Source organism: Chiloscyllium plagiosum, unplaced genomic scaffold (assembly GCF_037043375.1).
Source record: "Chiloscyllium plagiosum isolate Xiang-an unplaced genomic scaffold, Cpla_swu_hap1 HiC_scaffold_6, whole genome shotgun sequence".
Taxonomy (NCBI): domain Eukaryota; kingdom Metazoa; phylum Chordata; class Chondrichthyes; order Orectolobiformes; family Hemiscylliidae; genus Chiloscyllium; species Chiloscyllium plagiosum.
Window position 1 is genome coordinate 70,447,999 of NW_028270144.1, and position 17,696 is coordinate 70,465,694.

The following is a 17,696-nucleotide window of genomic DNA, read 5'->3' on the forward strand; positions in this document are numbered from 1 at the left end:
GCAGTTGGCAGAAAGTTAGTACCTTACAGCATGCATTATGTTCAGGCTGATAAATGCAAATAGACTAAAGCATAATAGATTCAAATAACTGTTATATTTCTGGACCAATAAACTCAGCTTAAGTAACAATGTTAAAAATAATTTTGTTACGATAAAGGTAGTGCACGAATACCAGGAGTAGGATTACTTCAGTGATATTAACCCTAAATTAATTAAATAAATCTGCACGTCAAAAATTAGTTTTAATATCAATTGAATTCAATAATGGGTCCCTGATAGTAAGGCAGGGAATGTAGCTATAAATTCTTCTGCAGCTCAGTGTATCATCTATTGCCAGGTGCATGTGTTTTTAAGGGCTCTTAAAGAGTGAGCACACTTTCTGGTGTTTTAGGTGTCTGCATTTAGAGAAGAGAGTTGCATTGTGTACTACTATGCCATTAAACTACAATCTAAATTTCACTTCACTATAATATCATTTCACTTAAAACATCAGATCTTTTTCTATTTTACTTTGCCTGCAGTTCAAAGTATAATAGCGGTATGCTGGGGAATGTTATGGAATTTTTCATATCTTTTAAATGTCGTAAATTCTGTGCCTACAGAATGCACAGCTCATCTAACGCTCTCACTCCTTCAATAATTTTCATTGTGGTTAGTATGGATGTACTTTAACAGAACAGCCAGTAAAATTCTCGAAGATTACTCCTTTTCTGTCAGAGAATATTTGCAATCAGTTTCCTGGCCTGCAATGAGTATGAGGAATTCTGTGATTAAATTACTTAGAGTTAAATTAACTTTACAGTGGAGAAGCAGGCCATTTGGCTGGGCAAGTGCATTTTTCCACGTGAGCCTCTTCCTATTGAAGCTAACCCAATCAACATTTCTTTCTACTGTTCTTGCACTCATGCGCTTGTCTTTCTGGAATATACTTATGAATGAATTCCTTCATGTATGATTATCCTGATTCTAAAGAGCTTCTGTAGATATGATAGCAATATCTATTTTATATTCCCACAGTATAATCTCCACAGTCTCTTGCGCCACATCAGAAATTAGTTTGGTGTGTTAGATCTCGAATACATCAATAGAAAAGGGACTATTTTTGTTACTTCAATAAGTTTCACGTGCTGTGGTACTACATTTTTAGCTAATCAGAACCATTCAACTCTCCCATCACTATACAGATAGTTGGGTAATTTGAACTGGTAAACTAAAAGGACTCAGCGATCTTCACAATGATGAAGCAAAATGCAAAATGCGCAGTATGTTACACAATTATATGTTATGCAGAGTTTGGATTTTTTGTTTACTTACATTGGAGGCTTGAGTGCAACTCTGTAGTTTAGACTCAGATTTCCAATTTAAGGAAGGTAAGGGTAACGAGGATTTGCTCGGTGAAACAGTATCATTGCCTCCTCTAGCAGTGATGTTGTTTTCATCAGGGTACTTCTGATTAGAGATGCCAGGTAATGGCGAAATAAAGGGATGAATTATTTTTTCTGTCCCATTTGTTTGTTTGGATAACCTATATTAGGATAATAACAAAAGGAAAAAGTGAATCACAATACCGGCGTATAAGACAACAATAATATTAAAGAACTATTTGTTGTTTTTCCTACCTACCTAGTTTTTGCTTTTTGTGAACTAGATATTAAGGGTAAGAATTCCATTGAGTTTGGAGTGCAAAAGTGCTGCACTTGTATACACTTAGCGTGTATTGGGCCATTTTCTGACAGTTTCTGAGGAGGAAAGAGTGGGAAATCTATAGCAAGCGCTTAAACCTATTGGTACAGCTTATGAAAGTATATTTTGTTCTTCTCTTTACGAAAATGTTAGTTTTTTTTATTTCTGCACATTTCATACAAGGAGTGAGGACACGCTGGGAGGAGAGAGGCGATTATGCTTCTTCAGAAACAATACTGAAAATTATTCTCAGAGAAGTGTTGTCAGGGGCAGATAGCATCTTTAGTTTGAGGAGCACTGCTTCCTCACTCTATAAAGAACTCATCAGTCAGGGTTGCATTGAGAGATGGGAGAGATGAAGTTTCTATTGGTTGAGGTCTTCCTCTCAAATGAATGCAAATAACAATGAGAATATTTACTGGAATATAATAAAGGTATTGCAGAAACCTCCAAGATAGCTTGCATGGGACCCATAGGGGGTGGAACGACATGGGCTATGGATAGAATTGCAGGAGAAATGCACAAGGCGGCTAGCAAGGCCTATTTTGACACCTGGAGCAACCACTGCATCTTTTATACATTTGCCAGTTATGTAAAGAGTATCTCACTAGGCAGCAGGGAGTTGCCAATTCAGGGAGATTATTCATTAAACATCCTATTAATACCACAATTTGCCTTATTAGTATTCAGAATATTAATATTAGAATTGGATGTGAGGGCCCCGTAGGGTGGGATAGATGGTTAATGATGCATGTTTGGTAAGAGACGATAAGAAAATTTGCTGAGCCTTGTGAGGATTTTAAGAACTTGATGCAATTTGTACATAGCCATAAAATTGTATGGTTCAGACCTTAGAATGTAATATCATATTGTAGTTATGATGACCACCAAAAAACTGTAAGCTGAAGGAATGCTGTCCAATTCTGTTCATAAATCTATCGCTGTGATCTCGTTATAGACCAGTTTCATTTTGTCTTAAATTCGAGATCTCAGATATTTACTAATGGATTGAGGCTCCAAAGTTCATGAATTAAATGAAAATAATTTTACTATTCAAACATCAAATATCATGAACACTAATAACTACCAATTTTTGGTAGTTTTTTTATTGGTAGTTGTGTAAAAGATATTAAAAATACCACTTCAACGAATGGAGATACTTAGACTGTAAGCTGAATGTCCTCGCTCAATTTTCATTCCACACCCATTTCGACAATATTCATTGCTGACTGGGAAATGAACAATAGATTTGGGCCATCAAGAAGTTAATTGTACGGGGATGTAGATTTTTGTCTGATTCGATTTCAAAAGCTTTTTAAAATTTAGAATATCCTGGTTGCAAAATCAAGAACAATGCTTTCAACCAGAGCTTGTTTGAAATTCTGTGGGTTGACAAAAGAAAATTTAAATCTCTTCTTAACTGCAGGAATCCAAGTGAGCTGAACTTCTCAGGATTTGGAGATGCCGGTGTTGGACTAGGGGTGTACAAAGTTAAAAATCACACAACACCAGTTTATAGTCCAACAGATTTGCCTAGCTGATAGCCTAGCTGAGAATATCTGACCATATTTGACTCACTGCCCCAGCAGGTTTAGAATGTGTCAGAAATTTGACGATTAACCAATTGGTCTGAGTACTGAGTCAAAGATTTATGTAAGGGTCGAGAACTCTTGGGCCTTCTGCTTATTTCTGGCAAGATTCTCCCTTAAAATCTTCTCTAAAATTCCATGGTTACAGACACGAAGAAGGGCTTATGCCCGAATCGTCGATTCTCCTGTTCCCTGGATGCTGCCTGACCTGCTGCGCTTTTTCAGCAACACATTTTCAGCTCTGATCTCCAGCATCTGCAGACCTCACTTTCTCCTCATGGTTACAGACATCTCACTTAACATAGGCATCATTAGTGTTTAAGTGTAGCCACTTTAAGTGAAAACACTCCTAGCTCTCGTATTCTTTATCTCTGGAATTTTGTGTCTAAAACTCTCTCTCTTTTTCTTCTCACCTTGTCTATCCATAGAAGTTCTGTTTACTGTTAGGAGTCATTCAGTTAATATAGGTTTTAACTCTTGATGCCTTTACCCAGAATTTCAAATGAAATATGAAAGCGATTTTTCTTATTCTGCACCCAGATTATTCTAAACTCAATATTACCTGCTTGAAACAGATCACACACATTCAGTCTACCTCTCCCTTTGATTAACTTGCAGAGCCTTTTTCAATTGTTTATCTCCTAGGCAACAATGAATTGTTGATTGCTTTTCTGGGAGCATAGATACACTGTATTTTAATTATTTCCACTGTGGATGTCCAACATTATTTCCTCAGAAAAGTCAAGGAATTTTAGTATGCAGGATTTTCCCTTAATCAAATATTACCTCTGTTGAGAATTAAGAATAGTTGGCTCCTGTTTAACAATATAAATGATGATAAGGTCACATAACAACACCTACTCATTGTTAACAATAGCTTTTTGATTTGATGCAGAATAGTTGTCAGTAGAGGGTAGTCCCATAATAAAATGTTTGTTGTTAAAATGGTTCTTTTTACTTTTCTCGTCAGCATTTCTGTTTTCACACTGCAAAAATACACAATGGAAGAAGTTATTACAGAAGCTTGTAATTAAATACCAAATATTTCATTACTACTTCACAGAGAAAATACTGAAGTACCAAAATGGAGGACATAACCCATCCAGTCTCTTCAGGTTTTTATTTCCATTTGGACAATCTGGTCTAACTGATTGGCCTGATAATTCCATACATTTTAATATTCTGCACCTTTAAGAAACTTATTGAATGAATCACTAATAAAAAAAAGGATTCTCCTTTAACAAGCAATTTTGTGGTGGAAATAAATTATTTTGGTAATGTATGAGACATATATGCTTTGAAGCTCAGCTCTGCATCAAAAAGAACAGTTAAGGTTGGGCACAATCAAGTCAAACAAGAGCAAGTAGTCAGAGAGGGTGAGAGAATTAATGGCATGATGTGCAACATTTTGACAGAGGTTGCAAAACATTATTTAGATCTTCTTAATCCTCAGGTGGAGGAAATGTTAACTCATCCAACACTTGATAACAGGCAGATAGCTTAACAGTCTGGATGTCAAATGCAGTTCTATCTAATCACTTATCACCTCATTCTCAGATATTTGTCCTTTTCTCAGCTCCATTGCCACAGTTGTCCCCAATCCTTCCTTTAATTCCAATTGACCTGAAGACCATATTTGGTCTCGACTCTGTATGCAATACTATGGGCAATGGACTGGTAATATAAATTGAAACTGAAGACAACTGTCAGGTAAATGGTGCAGAAGAAGGAGTTGGGAATGCCATTCTTGGGGGAGACCATTAATGCATGCAGAGCACCAGCCCAGGAGCCCCCCTTCACACCCCCCCCTCCCCCAACTTCTGCCTTTGTTCAGGTAGATCCTTGAAAGTGGTCTGTCCATTTGTATCTAATTGTCCATGCCAGCCATTCTTTGGCATGGGCAATGAGCTATTGGGGTAAATTGAGGTTTTAACAATGAGCCTTTAAATGATGTACTTAGATGTTGGTTGCTAATTTCAACACCTGTCAACCCACTGGATCATGGGAGTTAGCTTGGAGGTGACTAGGAAAATGGTAGCCTAGTCAGCTATGTTATTCCATGTGCTCCCAGACTGGGAACATATCCATCGAGGGCATGAAATATCAGCCTTATATCTTACTTGAGTCTTTGTACTGTAGGAAAAAGTGAGGACTGCAGATACTGGAGAAACATCTCTGGAACACATGCTCAAACAACCCCACCACCCTGTGGCCAACCAACTACTTCAACTCCCTCTCCGCCAAAGACATGCAAGTCCTGGGCCTCCACCACCGCCAAATCCAATCCACCCGACGCCTGGAGGAAGAACTCCTCATCTTCTGCCTTGAGACCCTCCAACCACACAGCATCAATGTTGATTTCACCACTTTCCTCATGTCACTTCCCCCCACCTCATCCCATATCCAACTCTCCAACTCGGCACCACACTCTTGAACTGTCCTACCTGTCCATCTTCCTTCCACCTATCTGCTCCACCCTCCCTTCTGATCTATCACTATCATCCCCCACCCAAATCTGCCTATTGCCTTCCCAGCTACCTCCCCCCAGCCCCACTCCCACCTCCCTATTTATCTCTTAGTGCCTCCCCACCATCCCCCACTTTCCTGATAAAGGACTTATGCTCGAAACATCGATTCTCCTTCTCCTTGGATGCTGCCTGACCTGCTGTGCTTTTCCAGCACCACACTTTTCGACTCCTTGTCGTATAGATATGGACAATGAGCAAATTTTGACCCAGTGGCTATTTCACGTACAGGTCCTTGGGGGTATGATGTCCAACATTCTGATGAACATGGTCAAACTTTTGCTGACATTGTTGGCTCATAGTGGTGAGTGTGCTGATAGAAGTAGCATACTTCAGGACATTGGAACTGACGACCTTATATTGCCAAGATATACCAAAGGTGTAACTGAGACACCAAAACTGGAAACTGTTCATCTTTTCTCCTGCCTTGAAAATGTTGTCCAGGTCTTGCTATCGCAGCAGACTGCACAAAGGTCCCAGACGTGGTAGAATCACGGTTTGGAGTCTTTGGTCAGGTTGTTGTTGTGCCACAGTCTCTGACTCAGCTTATACATGACTCTTGCAGCTTTTCAAATGCACTAATTGATTTCAGCATCAGATAATAGATTGCTGGTGATTGTGGAACCTAGATTTGTGAAGCTATCAATAACCAATGATATTATGTTGTCAATGCTGGTTGATGGGGTCCTAGCAACATCATGGATCAACGATGCATCTAAGACACCAAAGCTGGAAAATGTTCACCTTAAAATCAGTCTTACCACAATTAAGAACTCTTAATTACAGTCCATCTTGTCCCTATTGCCTTAAACCTTCCAGAATTATTGTAATTATTGTCAAAATGCTCCCCCTCTGTCACATTCTCCATTGCTTCATTAGCTTCATTCTCAAAAATTATGTCCAGTACCTGACCCTGTTTTCTAGGATGTATGGTGGGAGGTGATAGTTTAGTGGCATTATTGCTAGACTGTTAATCCAGGTAACATTCTGGGGATCTGAACTCAAATCCCACAATGGCAGATGGTAGAATTTGAATTCAGTAAAAATCTGGAATTAAGAATCTAGTGATGACCATAAATACATTGCTGATTGTCAGAAAAACCCATCTGGTTCATTAATGTCCTTCAGGGAAGGAAACTGCCATCCTTACCTGGTCTAGCCTACATTTGACTCCAGACCCAAAGCAATGTAGTTGATTCTTAACACCAGATTCTGGATCAGTGGTGCTGGAAGAGCACAGCACTTCAGGCAGCATCTGAGGCCCACCCTCCTATAGCTTATCTCTCCACGCTTCAGGCTCTCTGCCTTTATTCCTGATGAAGGGCTTTTGCCCGAAACGTCGATTTTGCCTGTCCTCGGATTTTGCCTGTCCTCGGATGCTGCCTGAACTGCTGTGCTCTTCCAGCACCACTGATCCAGAATCTGGTTTCCAGCATCTGCAGTCATTGTTTTTACCTCGTTGATTCTTGACACCAGTCTAGGCAATTAGGGATGGGCAATAAATGCTACCTAGCCAGTGACACCCTCATCCCGTGAATGAATAAAGTAAAAAAAATTATGAACCTGCTTAAAAAGCTGTCCTGGACACATTTGAATAATTCTGCTCCTTTTAAGACGTTCACACATTGTCAAATTATCACACATTCATCTAGCACTCAAGAGGTATTGCCTGACATTCACAAACTGCACCTCACTTTCACACACCTTCCAAAGATGTCACCTGAAACCCAATGCTGCAACCTCTACATGTCTCCAGCTACTTGCCTATGGCAAGCATATCAGCCAAACAAAATGTAACATCGTCATTGGCATTCTGGCCTTTCCCCTGAAGAATGTAGTGACTCATCATGGTAGGGATCAAAATAAAACCAGATGGCGCAGTCACATTTTCATCCATTAAACCTGACAGAGAAGGTGATGCTCCAAATCATGGCGCTGTCAATGACAGAACTTGAAGCATCTTACAGAAATATTCAAACATTGTTCCTCATTTTGGTGCGTAATTGTTGGCAAAAGCCCTGTGCTTTATAACTCTCATCCCAAGAACTCTCTTTATAAATCTCCCCAAAACATATGTTTTCAACTAAGCTATAAGTCACCCCTCCTTAGCTTCTCCTTATATCTTGTTATATATAGACTTACTGGATTAGCCATTCAGAGGCTGGGACTAACGATCCAGTAGAACAATAGTTTAAATGCCACTGTGGCAAATTTTTTAAAAAATTAAAAATTGGTATTTGTAAAAATGACCATGAAACTGTCAAAATGTGAGAAATATATAAATGGTTTGCTGATGTCTTTCATCAGAAAATGTGATATTCTTACCTGCTCTACCCTCCGTTTGACTGTCATCTCACAATAAAAGTTGCACAATCATATCAAATCAACGTCTAAAGACAAGGCTCAGGGAACAAGTGCCAACATTGCCAATGATAAAAAAGAACTCTTTATAAAAGTTTTAAAATAGATATATGATTTATTGTATTACCTGCTATCCTGACTCAAGAACTTTATTTTATTTAACGGCGCCCAGTACTCTGTCTGAATTAGGTAAACTATGTGGAAGTCAAAGTATATCCAGAGGGCTATGTTGATAAATGGAACTAAGGCAAGTAAACAATAGGACAATGATTGTTATATCAATTAAGAGGAAAACTGATTATATTATTTTCCTAAAATAAACACATCCTGCAAGTTTGCTGAGCACTCCGTCCAAATATAGTTCCATGCATCAGAGTGAGTTATTGGGGAAAGAAGCATTCTGGATAACTTACGATTTGCTGCATAGTTGGTTAATTGAGTGAAATGAGCCTCCTTGTTGTTGTAAGTAAATTACTTTGAAAGGGGGCTCATAGGAATTTCTGAAATTTTCTATTTTGACTGTTTTGTGTTGAGAAAGATGGGCTTCACACCATTTCTGCCTCCTTTATCCACTAGCAGATTACAAGCTACACATCAAATGATTTTTTTTTTCTCTCATTTATAAATAATTAGGCATGGACATACCTTGCGTTTTCTTACTGATCTTGTTGATAGTTTCTCCCTTGAAGAACTACTACCTTTATTGACACTGATGTTGCAAATTCCCTCAGCAACATTTTTTTGGGTTAGCGACTCTTTGGATAACTGTCCAGGAATTCTTGATAAAAGTTTCAAGTCTATTTTTACCCAGAGAGACTTGAGTTCCTCATTGTCTCCATTGTCTTTTAAAGATGACAGTTGTTCATTTCGACCAAAAGGAACTAAAGCAAACAATTGCCCTTCTGAGTCATTGTTTGATTCATTAATAGTCCCAGTAACAGAGTTGACAGCACTACAGCTCCTGACTCGGCTGAGAGTGTTGCTGCAATCATGAACTTTGTGGTTGTCTTGTGAAGCAGGAGTTGGTGGATATTTGGTTTGAAGACACACTTTATTGTCAGAATCCAGTCTTGAGTCTGATGAGGTTGAGGATGATAAACATTCAGCGCCAACAAATTCTGTAGATTTAGATACATTTTTATCAAGTTCCCTGTGCTTCATTGTCTCCAGTTCTCTTTTTGACCCTGTTTTGTTGGAAGTGGGTTTGATTTTGTCCTGTTTAAATGTACTTAAGTCTTGGCTTCCTCCTTCATTACACATCATTCTTTGGTTCTCTGAGTTCAGCAAACTGAGATCATCTTCAATTGACATTTTCACTATCTTCTTGGACTGCTCTTTGCCCAATACCTTTCTTTCAGAGGCAGATTCATTATCAGTCAATAACATTTGTTCACCACGTACAGTTTTGTGAGCCATTCTAGGCCTTTGTTTTTTTCCATTAAGAGTTTGATTTTCTTGGTCTTTGAAATCTGTTTGACAGAGTAAAGGAGTTTTCACCCTGTTTTGGTTCTCATTCTGTTGCACCTGATAGTTGCTGAGCCCATACTTGCCATTTTTGCTCACAGTGGTGGTGTCATTTTTCTCTGTGTTCACTTTGTTTAACCATTTGTTAAGTTGCCACTTGCTATTTGAGGTCTGGCCCAACTGGAAACAAGAGCAAATTTAATACAATCTTTCAAAACAATAAATTCTTTATGTAAGTTAATTATTGTTGTGAGATTGAGCCTATAATTAACTGAAAGTATTACATAATAGTATTGGTTAGGAAAACTTGTATAAATGAATTGTTCGATCTTAACACTGTGATAATCAGCATAGTTAGGTAAAATCTCTAAAATTAGCTTGGAACAAATTCCCAATGGCAATGTACATTACGATAATTCAACTACAATACCAGTATGAAATAAATCATTTAATGCACTTTAGCCATTCTATAAGATTAGATCAACTGCCTGTTGTTATACACTATTGCTGAATGCAAGTTTGGTAAATAAAGATATGGGAATATATTGTAATGGTTAATTATAGAGTAATAGAGTCATACAGCATGGAAACAGACCCTTCAGTCCAAACCATGCTGACCATAATCCCAAACTAAGCTAGTCCCACCTACCTGCGCTTGTTCCATATTGCCCCAAACATTTTTTATTTATGCACTTATTTAAATGTCTTCATTTTTCTAACTGTACCTGCATTCACCACTTCCTCTGGAAGCTTGTTCCGCACATGAACCACTCTGTGTAAAAAAAATTGCCCCCACGACCTTTATAAATCTTTCTCTTCTCACCTTAAAAACATGCCCCCTCGTCTTGAAATCCTCTACCCTAGGGAAAAGACACCTGCCATCCACTTATCTAAACCCCTCATGATTTTATAAACCTCTGAAAGGTTAATTGGGTTTAAATATCTCATTGCATTGACAGTAACTGAAATATATTTTTAGTTTAAAGAAAAAAATGGTGTAGCACTTGTCACTCTTTTGATCCTATGGTATTATTTGTTGCCTTTCACACCATATGGTATTTAGAAATATTTTCCTACCTCAGAAGTAGTGACATGTGAAGGTATTGTGCTACTGGTGTCATTTGAGCAAATTCCAACCTCAGAGTCAGATTCTGAACTGCTTTCTGACTCACTGGAACTGTTTGCTTCATCACTGTAATGACCTAAAGCTGTGCCTTGAGTCTGTTGCATTGGATTACTGTAAGAAAGCATAGGTTACAAATTAAGCCTTATCTCCTTCCAACAGTTGTATCCAGCTGGGATTGTTATTACTTTTGTAATGCTGAGGATTAGTTTCAATTTCATAGAAACCATATAAGGTCAAAATTCTGATTCTAGTACTTCTGGAGGATACCATCTATTTGAGTTTGACACTTAGTCCAAGGGTGTTTAGAAGGTTATTGGAATGGGAATAGAATTTAATGAACTGCTTGAGTAGCAGAGCATTCTCATTGCAGGGTAGCACAATGGCACAGCGGTTAGCACTGCTACCTCACAGCACCAGGGCCCCAGGTTCAATTCCAGCCTCAGGTGACTATCTGTGTGGAGTTTGTACATTGTGGGTTTCTTCAGGTGCTCCGGTTTCCTCCCACACTTCAAAGATGTGCAGGCCAGGTGAATTGGCCATGTTAAATTGCTCACAGGGTTAGGTGCATTAATCAGAGGGAAATGGGTCTCTGTGGGTTACCCTTTGGAGGGTTGGTTTGGGCTGAAGGGCCTGTTTCCACACTGTAGGTAATCTAAGATAAAAGTTCTCAAAATATTTTATGGTTACAATCTGGGAATGGAATTCCACTGAAAGGTCTTAATACACAAGCACACATCCAGCAGCCAGGCCCTCAAATGAAGTTTACTAGTTACTAGACACTATAAATTAATTCTGTTGACAATATAACTGAGGTTGGTAACGGTGAATGGCCTTTTTCCAAACAGTAGGGAGTCTATGAAAGTTAACATAAATCCTTGGTTTTGAAAAATATATCATATTTTTAAAAAGATAAAAAAACCTTCACAATTACATTAAATACATTAGAAATCGAAAATGAATCTTTCTGTAATTGCATTCAGATTTCAGAATGGTTCAGGATAGTTAAGAAGTAGAAGCAGAAAATGCTGGAAATACTCAACAGACCAGGCATCACTTCGGGACAGAGAAACAATATGAACCAAGTTAATGACAATCCATCAGATGAAACTCAAGGCAGAATTTTCCCAGTGTCTGAGCAATGTGGCATTCTTGCGGTCAAGAAAAAAAAAGTCAGATTCCCCCCTTAAGATTTCATGGGCTAGATGAGAATCTCACTAGTGAGCAGCGGGGAGCCAATTTGCAGCCATTAACACCTCATTATTACCAAACTCATCTTATTTATATGCAGATTGCTATTTTCCAAGATATTGGCAAGATATTTCCAAGATTCCAAGGGCGGCACGGTGGCACAGTGGTTAGCACTGCTGCCTCACAGCGCCTGAACTCGGGTTCAATTCCCACCTCAGGCGACTGACTGTGTGGAGTTTGCACATTCTCCCTGTGTCTGCGTGGGTTTCCTCCGGGTGCTCCGGTTTCCTCCCAAAGTCCAAAGATGTGCAGGTTAGGTGAATTGGCCATGCTAAATTGTCCGTAGTGTTAGGTAAGGGGTAATTGTAGGGGTATGGGTGGGTTGTGCTTCGGCGGGTCGGTGTGGACTTGTTGGGCCGAAGAGCCTGTTTCCACACTATAAAGTAATCTAATCTAATTGGGTATACGCCACCAATTCCTGACTTGAATGTCAGAGAGGCTGCAGCTCGATGACATTTCCTATGGGTTTCATTCCTGATCAGCATTGCTCAGTATCTCAGGCACACTACATGGATAACAACCACCTGCCTCTCTATTCATAGAAGCTGGCACCAGCTTCAACAAGCATCATCATACATCTCAGATTAATTTGTAATACAGCTTAGAACTTCACTTCAGCACTTTGGTGTTCACCAACACCTTGCATTGCCATATTGCTATCAGGCAACTTTGCACAAAGGGACAGTCATACATCAGAATATGGTGCATTCCTAAGTTATTTCTTAAAGCTCACTCACTTTTGTGCGTACTTGAATGCTCGCAGCATCTCTGCCTTGTCTTTTAGTGCATTACTACTTCACTCAGAACTTGAAGGCTCACAGTAGATCTGTCTTGTCTTGCCTTGCCTTTCAGAACTGGGACACAGCCAGATAGAGTACAGTTTACCAGCATTGACCAGTCAAGGGAGTAGCGCTTTGATATGCAGCACCATAATATATCAGCATTTGGCTGCAAACACATTGTATATGCTTCAACCAAATGGCCAATTCTGCAAATCAAAGGGGAGTGGTTTTGAGTTCAATTAATAAAGATTATGGCCATTCAATGGGTCCTGCCATAGTTCACCATGTTCTGATCTCAATTAACACTAATCAGTCAGGAAGCTGTACAGATACCAATCAGGGATCTGGCCTATCCTCAGATGGGTTGTTCTTCTAAGTCAATTTGTATGTGGGCCATGGAGAGTCCTAAGAGCTTATCTTCTAAACATTAACAAGGGTTATCAAAGACAGTGCTGTGTTGGGGAAGTCAAGTGTGGGATTTTGAGCTAATATGCTGGATTACAGAGTGGTGGCACAGTCTCATTGGTTAGCACAGCTGCTTCACAGTGCCAACGATCTCGGTTTGAAACTACAGTCAGGCGACTGTCTCTGTGGAGTTTGCATATTCTCCCCATGTTTGTGTGGGCATCCTCTGGGTGCTTCAGTTTCTTTCCACAATCCAAAGATATGCAAGTTAAGTAGATTGGCCATGGTAAATTGCCCATAGTGTCCAGGCATCTGCAGTCTGGGTGGATTAGCCATGGGAAATCCTGTGTTACAGGGATTGGGAAGTAGGAATGGGACTGAGTGGGATGCCGTTGGTGTGGACTTGATGGATTAAATGGCCCGCTTCCACATTGTCGGGATTCTATATTAATCACCGAAAGCAGGGTCAATTCTAGATAAAGAAAGCCAATAAGGCATAGGGTAATTTAGGAAGGATATCATTCATATTCACCACCATCTTGGCTTCAATGGGGGAGACAGAAGATCACATTATTATACAGTAGGCCTGGGGCTCAGTGGGTAAATGAGGAGATGAATTGTTAAATAATAGAGTTGTGTTGGAGCATGGGAAGACACAAATCTGCTAGGGACACGTAGCTCATCTAGACTAACAGACAGAGTCTGCAAATCACTCTCCCAAACGCAAACTAGAAAGCCTTCCATTTTCACCTGATTCTTCACTGAACAAGAAGAGAGAAACGATAGTTGTTAGCAGAGCCAGAGTGGGCAGAGAAACTTTGTTTTGCTTTACCTATGGTGGCAGGCTGTAGTTGAGGGCAATATAAAGCCCTTGAAAGGATAATTGTATTAATCAGGTATGTACAGAGTTGAGAATACAGACATCCACAATCACAAAATTCTGCATGTGCAGCACATGCACTGATCAACAATATAGATTATAAAAACCTGGCCATCAGCAATCCTGACACTGTCATTGATCATGATAAATTAACCCTCATCATCTCTGTGAAGCAAAAGTGATCATGGGCAACTTTTAAATTTTCACCTGAGGTTGACAATTCCCAAACACATTCCAAGGTTTCAATGACTGTACAAAGGCACAACCTCTTACAATCAACTGTAAATTGATTAGAACATGCTGTTATAATCAAATAGCCTTTCTTGGACAATGTAGTGGTTGGGGGAAAGGTATCAATAATCCCACCACATTTATAATCTCATCCTATATTTATGCAAATTGGCTTGTGGTGCACACATCTCGACAATGTCCATTATGTACACGCTTTCCATGGCTCTCCTGTTGAGGGCCTCCAGGCCCTATTATGTTGAGAACTCTGATAAATGCTCATGTCTGTGAATGCTGTGACTGCTGCTTGTTTACATTACTTAGGATCTGTTTTGTTTCTAATATCCCCCACAGAGAGTCATTGAAGCCAACCCCAATGGAACCAACCACAGCAGATGGTCAGTGATTATCATCACTGTGGTCACAGTTCAGTAAAGGCCCACAGAAACTAAGGAGGAACAAAGGATTCAGCAAGCCCAGAACCAGCCGTAACTCCAGCCAAAAGGCTGTCACAGGAAGAAGTCCCAGCAGAAGGTTTCCTCAGGATGCAGAGTAGGTTCAGGAGGGAAGCAGAAGGAGGCTGTAGAGGGTGACAGTTTACAGAGGTACCTCCTCAAACATGGTTGTTGACTCTGTTAACCACCTCCTAATGGAGGCCAAGTGTAGATACAATGCAACACATTCTTACCCCATTTTGGACATGGCAATAGATCACCTCAGGATGATTTTCTGATGCTTTGATCTGTCTGGAGGGCCTTGCAGTACACTCCAGACATATAGAGTTTCCTGCATTATCCTTGCATGCAGTGCTCTGAACACAGGAGCAGGCAAAAGAGATGTGATGAATCCTGAAAGCTCAGAGATCAAGGAAAAGGATGAAGACATTGCTTGGAAGAAATATTGCCTTTGCCAATGATACAGTAGTGTAAAATTGACAGCCACTTACAATAAATCTGAATTGCTTAAAGGCATCATTAACTGACTGTAAAGTTGTTGATGTTTAAACAGCCTCTATTTCATCCCAAAATGATGTGCAATTTTGTAAGTTTGCTCTTCCTTTGTCTTTCCTCTTATTTAATAAAGGTTGACATGTTCTACTGATTGAAAGCTTGCAAATATCCGATGCTCCTACATTCAACAATGGCAACATGCAATATCAAAATGGGCCTCAGGGAAAGAGTAGCAATTCTTCTGATAGGGTTGTAACCTTGTATGGTGCTTAGTAAAGGTAGCTTCTGAACTTTCTTCTTGTAGCTCCAGATAAAATGACAGTCGATCAGACAGGTGATGATTGAAAGTGTCAATGTACTTGCAAGTGTAACCTTCTATGTGCAATGAAGTTTCATCTGTAACAGCTGTGTGCCTCTGAATGTTCCCTTTCACCTTTCCCTTCCCTTGGCATCTGCAGCTGGGGTGGAAGACATCTGTGCTATAGTAGGTAGGTAGGTGGACAACCCTAGGGATATTTGTAGCTAAAGGGCCCCAACATTCTGAGGACATCCTGGCCAGATGCAGGATCACCACAGAATTGGGGGTCACAGGCAAGATTGAGGGGCTGAGCACCTTTGTAACATCCTGACAGTAAACCTCTGGATGTATGTATGTGGGGATACCACATACTGGTACTACTTTGTCTCCTTAAGAGGAAAGAGCTCCTGAAATTATGTTGAGGTCCTTAGTCCTCCTGCTGCCTCATGACTGATGCTGAGCACACAGTTAAAGGCTTGGAGTACATCTCTGGCAATGACATAATTCTGCTGCCAACCTGCCCCTGGAGACAGCCATACACACCAGGCTAGAGCCAGCATGGCATTAAGACTCCCAAGAGTCTTCGAGAAACCTGCCTACTGCTCCTGTGTCTCTTTGTACATTGTACTTTGTACATTGTCACAATATTGGCCAATACCATGTGGTCCTCATCAGCTTGGCATTGAGCAAATGCTTGGTCTCCAACAGTTTTCCTTGGCCAGCTGTGGAGATGTGGCAGTGGTGTACTCAGCTACATGTGCTACCAACTCTAAGGAAGATATGGATAGATTCTTGTTTAACAAAAGGATGAAAAGGTTTCAGGGGTTGACAGGAATGTCGATTTAAGACTACAATCAGATCAGCTATGATTTTATTGAATGACAGAGCTGGCTCAAGGGCCTACTCCTGCCCAGCACATGTTTACATGTTTGTGTGATAGTTATGGCCTTGTTTTTGAGACTTCATCTGGTCTACTTATAAAAGGATATTTCTGCTACACTTATTTAGTCCTGTAAGTTAAGGTTAAATTGAGCTAAATGCAACAATTTAAATATAATATATTTGCAGATTTAGGGGAATGAGATTTATTAGCCTGGCTTCAAATACAGGTCAGGATCCAAAATAACTCCTGATGTCACTTTGATCCTTATTTAGTTTCAGCTCATAAATCTTATATTGCAACTGAAAACTCAACAGCTCAGTTGTTGATACTACGAATATGAAAAGTATTGGTAAATGTGACAATAGTGTTGTGTTTGGATGTAAAGAAAATTTGCAGAATGGTGCTTGGAATGGGGAATGTCAGCCCTCAGACAAGATTTCATGAGCTGGGTTGTTTTCAAAGAACAGAGGAGGCTAAGGGAATTGTACAGGGTAAAAGATTCTCAGCGTTTGGTCAGAATGGATATAAAGGACTTATTTCCATCAGCAGACAGATCAATAATCAAGGAAACAATACACTGCTTGTCAGAAAATGGTCATAATCATGGGAGATTTTAATCTATATAATTGATTTAAAAAGAAAAGAGGTGCATGGATAGCCTAGAACACAGGTTCATAGAAGCAAACTACTAAGGGAATGAATAAAGTCAGGATAAGCACTGCCAAGGGAAGGAGGACGATGGGGAATGGACATGTAGCATGGTTGCACATCCATGGTGAGGAGAGGAGAAGGAAAATGAAAAGTGTGGAACCAAGGTTAAGCATCTGAAGAATAGTGCAAGTGGAAAGAGACTGGACAAGGGAAGAGAAAAATAGAGTCAGACCAGGAAGAAGTTAAGTTGAATGGGGCAGGAATGGGCTGAAATGCTGATTCTGTCAGGACAGTCCTGTTTGTGGATTTTGGGAAGGTAGAAGAGAGCAAAGTGGGATCAGGAGATTATGAGGAAGGGATCTGGGGAGGGAAGATCTCCACAAGAGAATATACAGTCATAATCCTGGAAATAACAGCTTGATCATTGGTGGGGCCATGGTACAGGAGAAGATAGAATGAAGTGTATGGAAGTCAGCCCTCAGACTTTGGAAGCAAGATACTCCTTGAGATTTTACGGATAGTTTCTTATAACAGCAGGCTCTGGACATGAGAAGCATATACTAGGCCTCATATCGTGCAACAAGATATAATTAATTAGTTGTCTCACAGGAAAGGTCCCTAGA

The 17,696-nt window shown here is 39.9% G+C and overlaps 1 protein-coding gene across 3 annotated transcripts in view; it reads right to left on the reverse strand.

The window, feature by feature from the left end:
- aff3 (ALF transcription elongation factor 3) overlaps nt 1–17,696 on the reverse strand; it is a 97,746-nt gene that overhangs the window by 40,142 nt on the left and 39,908 nt on the right. For 2 of the 3 annotated variants that reach the window (XM_043691690.2, XM_043691689.2), the window contains exons 5-8: nt 10,700–10,859; nt 8,804–9,802; nt 4,134–4,258; nt 1,315–1,525 (exon numbers count right to left, since the gene is read on the reverse strand). In XM_043691690.2, the coding sequence (XP_043547625.2) occupies nt 1,315–1,525; nt 4,134–4,258; nt 8,804–9,802; nt 10,700–10,859 (1,495 nt within the window). Of the gene's footprint in view, nt 1–1,314; nt 1,526–4,133; nt 4,259–8,803; nt 9,803–10,699; nt 10,860–14,979; nt 15,102–17,696 lie in introns of those variants that run through there. The other variant, XM_087988089.1, reaches the window with a different exon arrangement.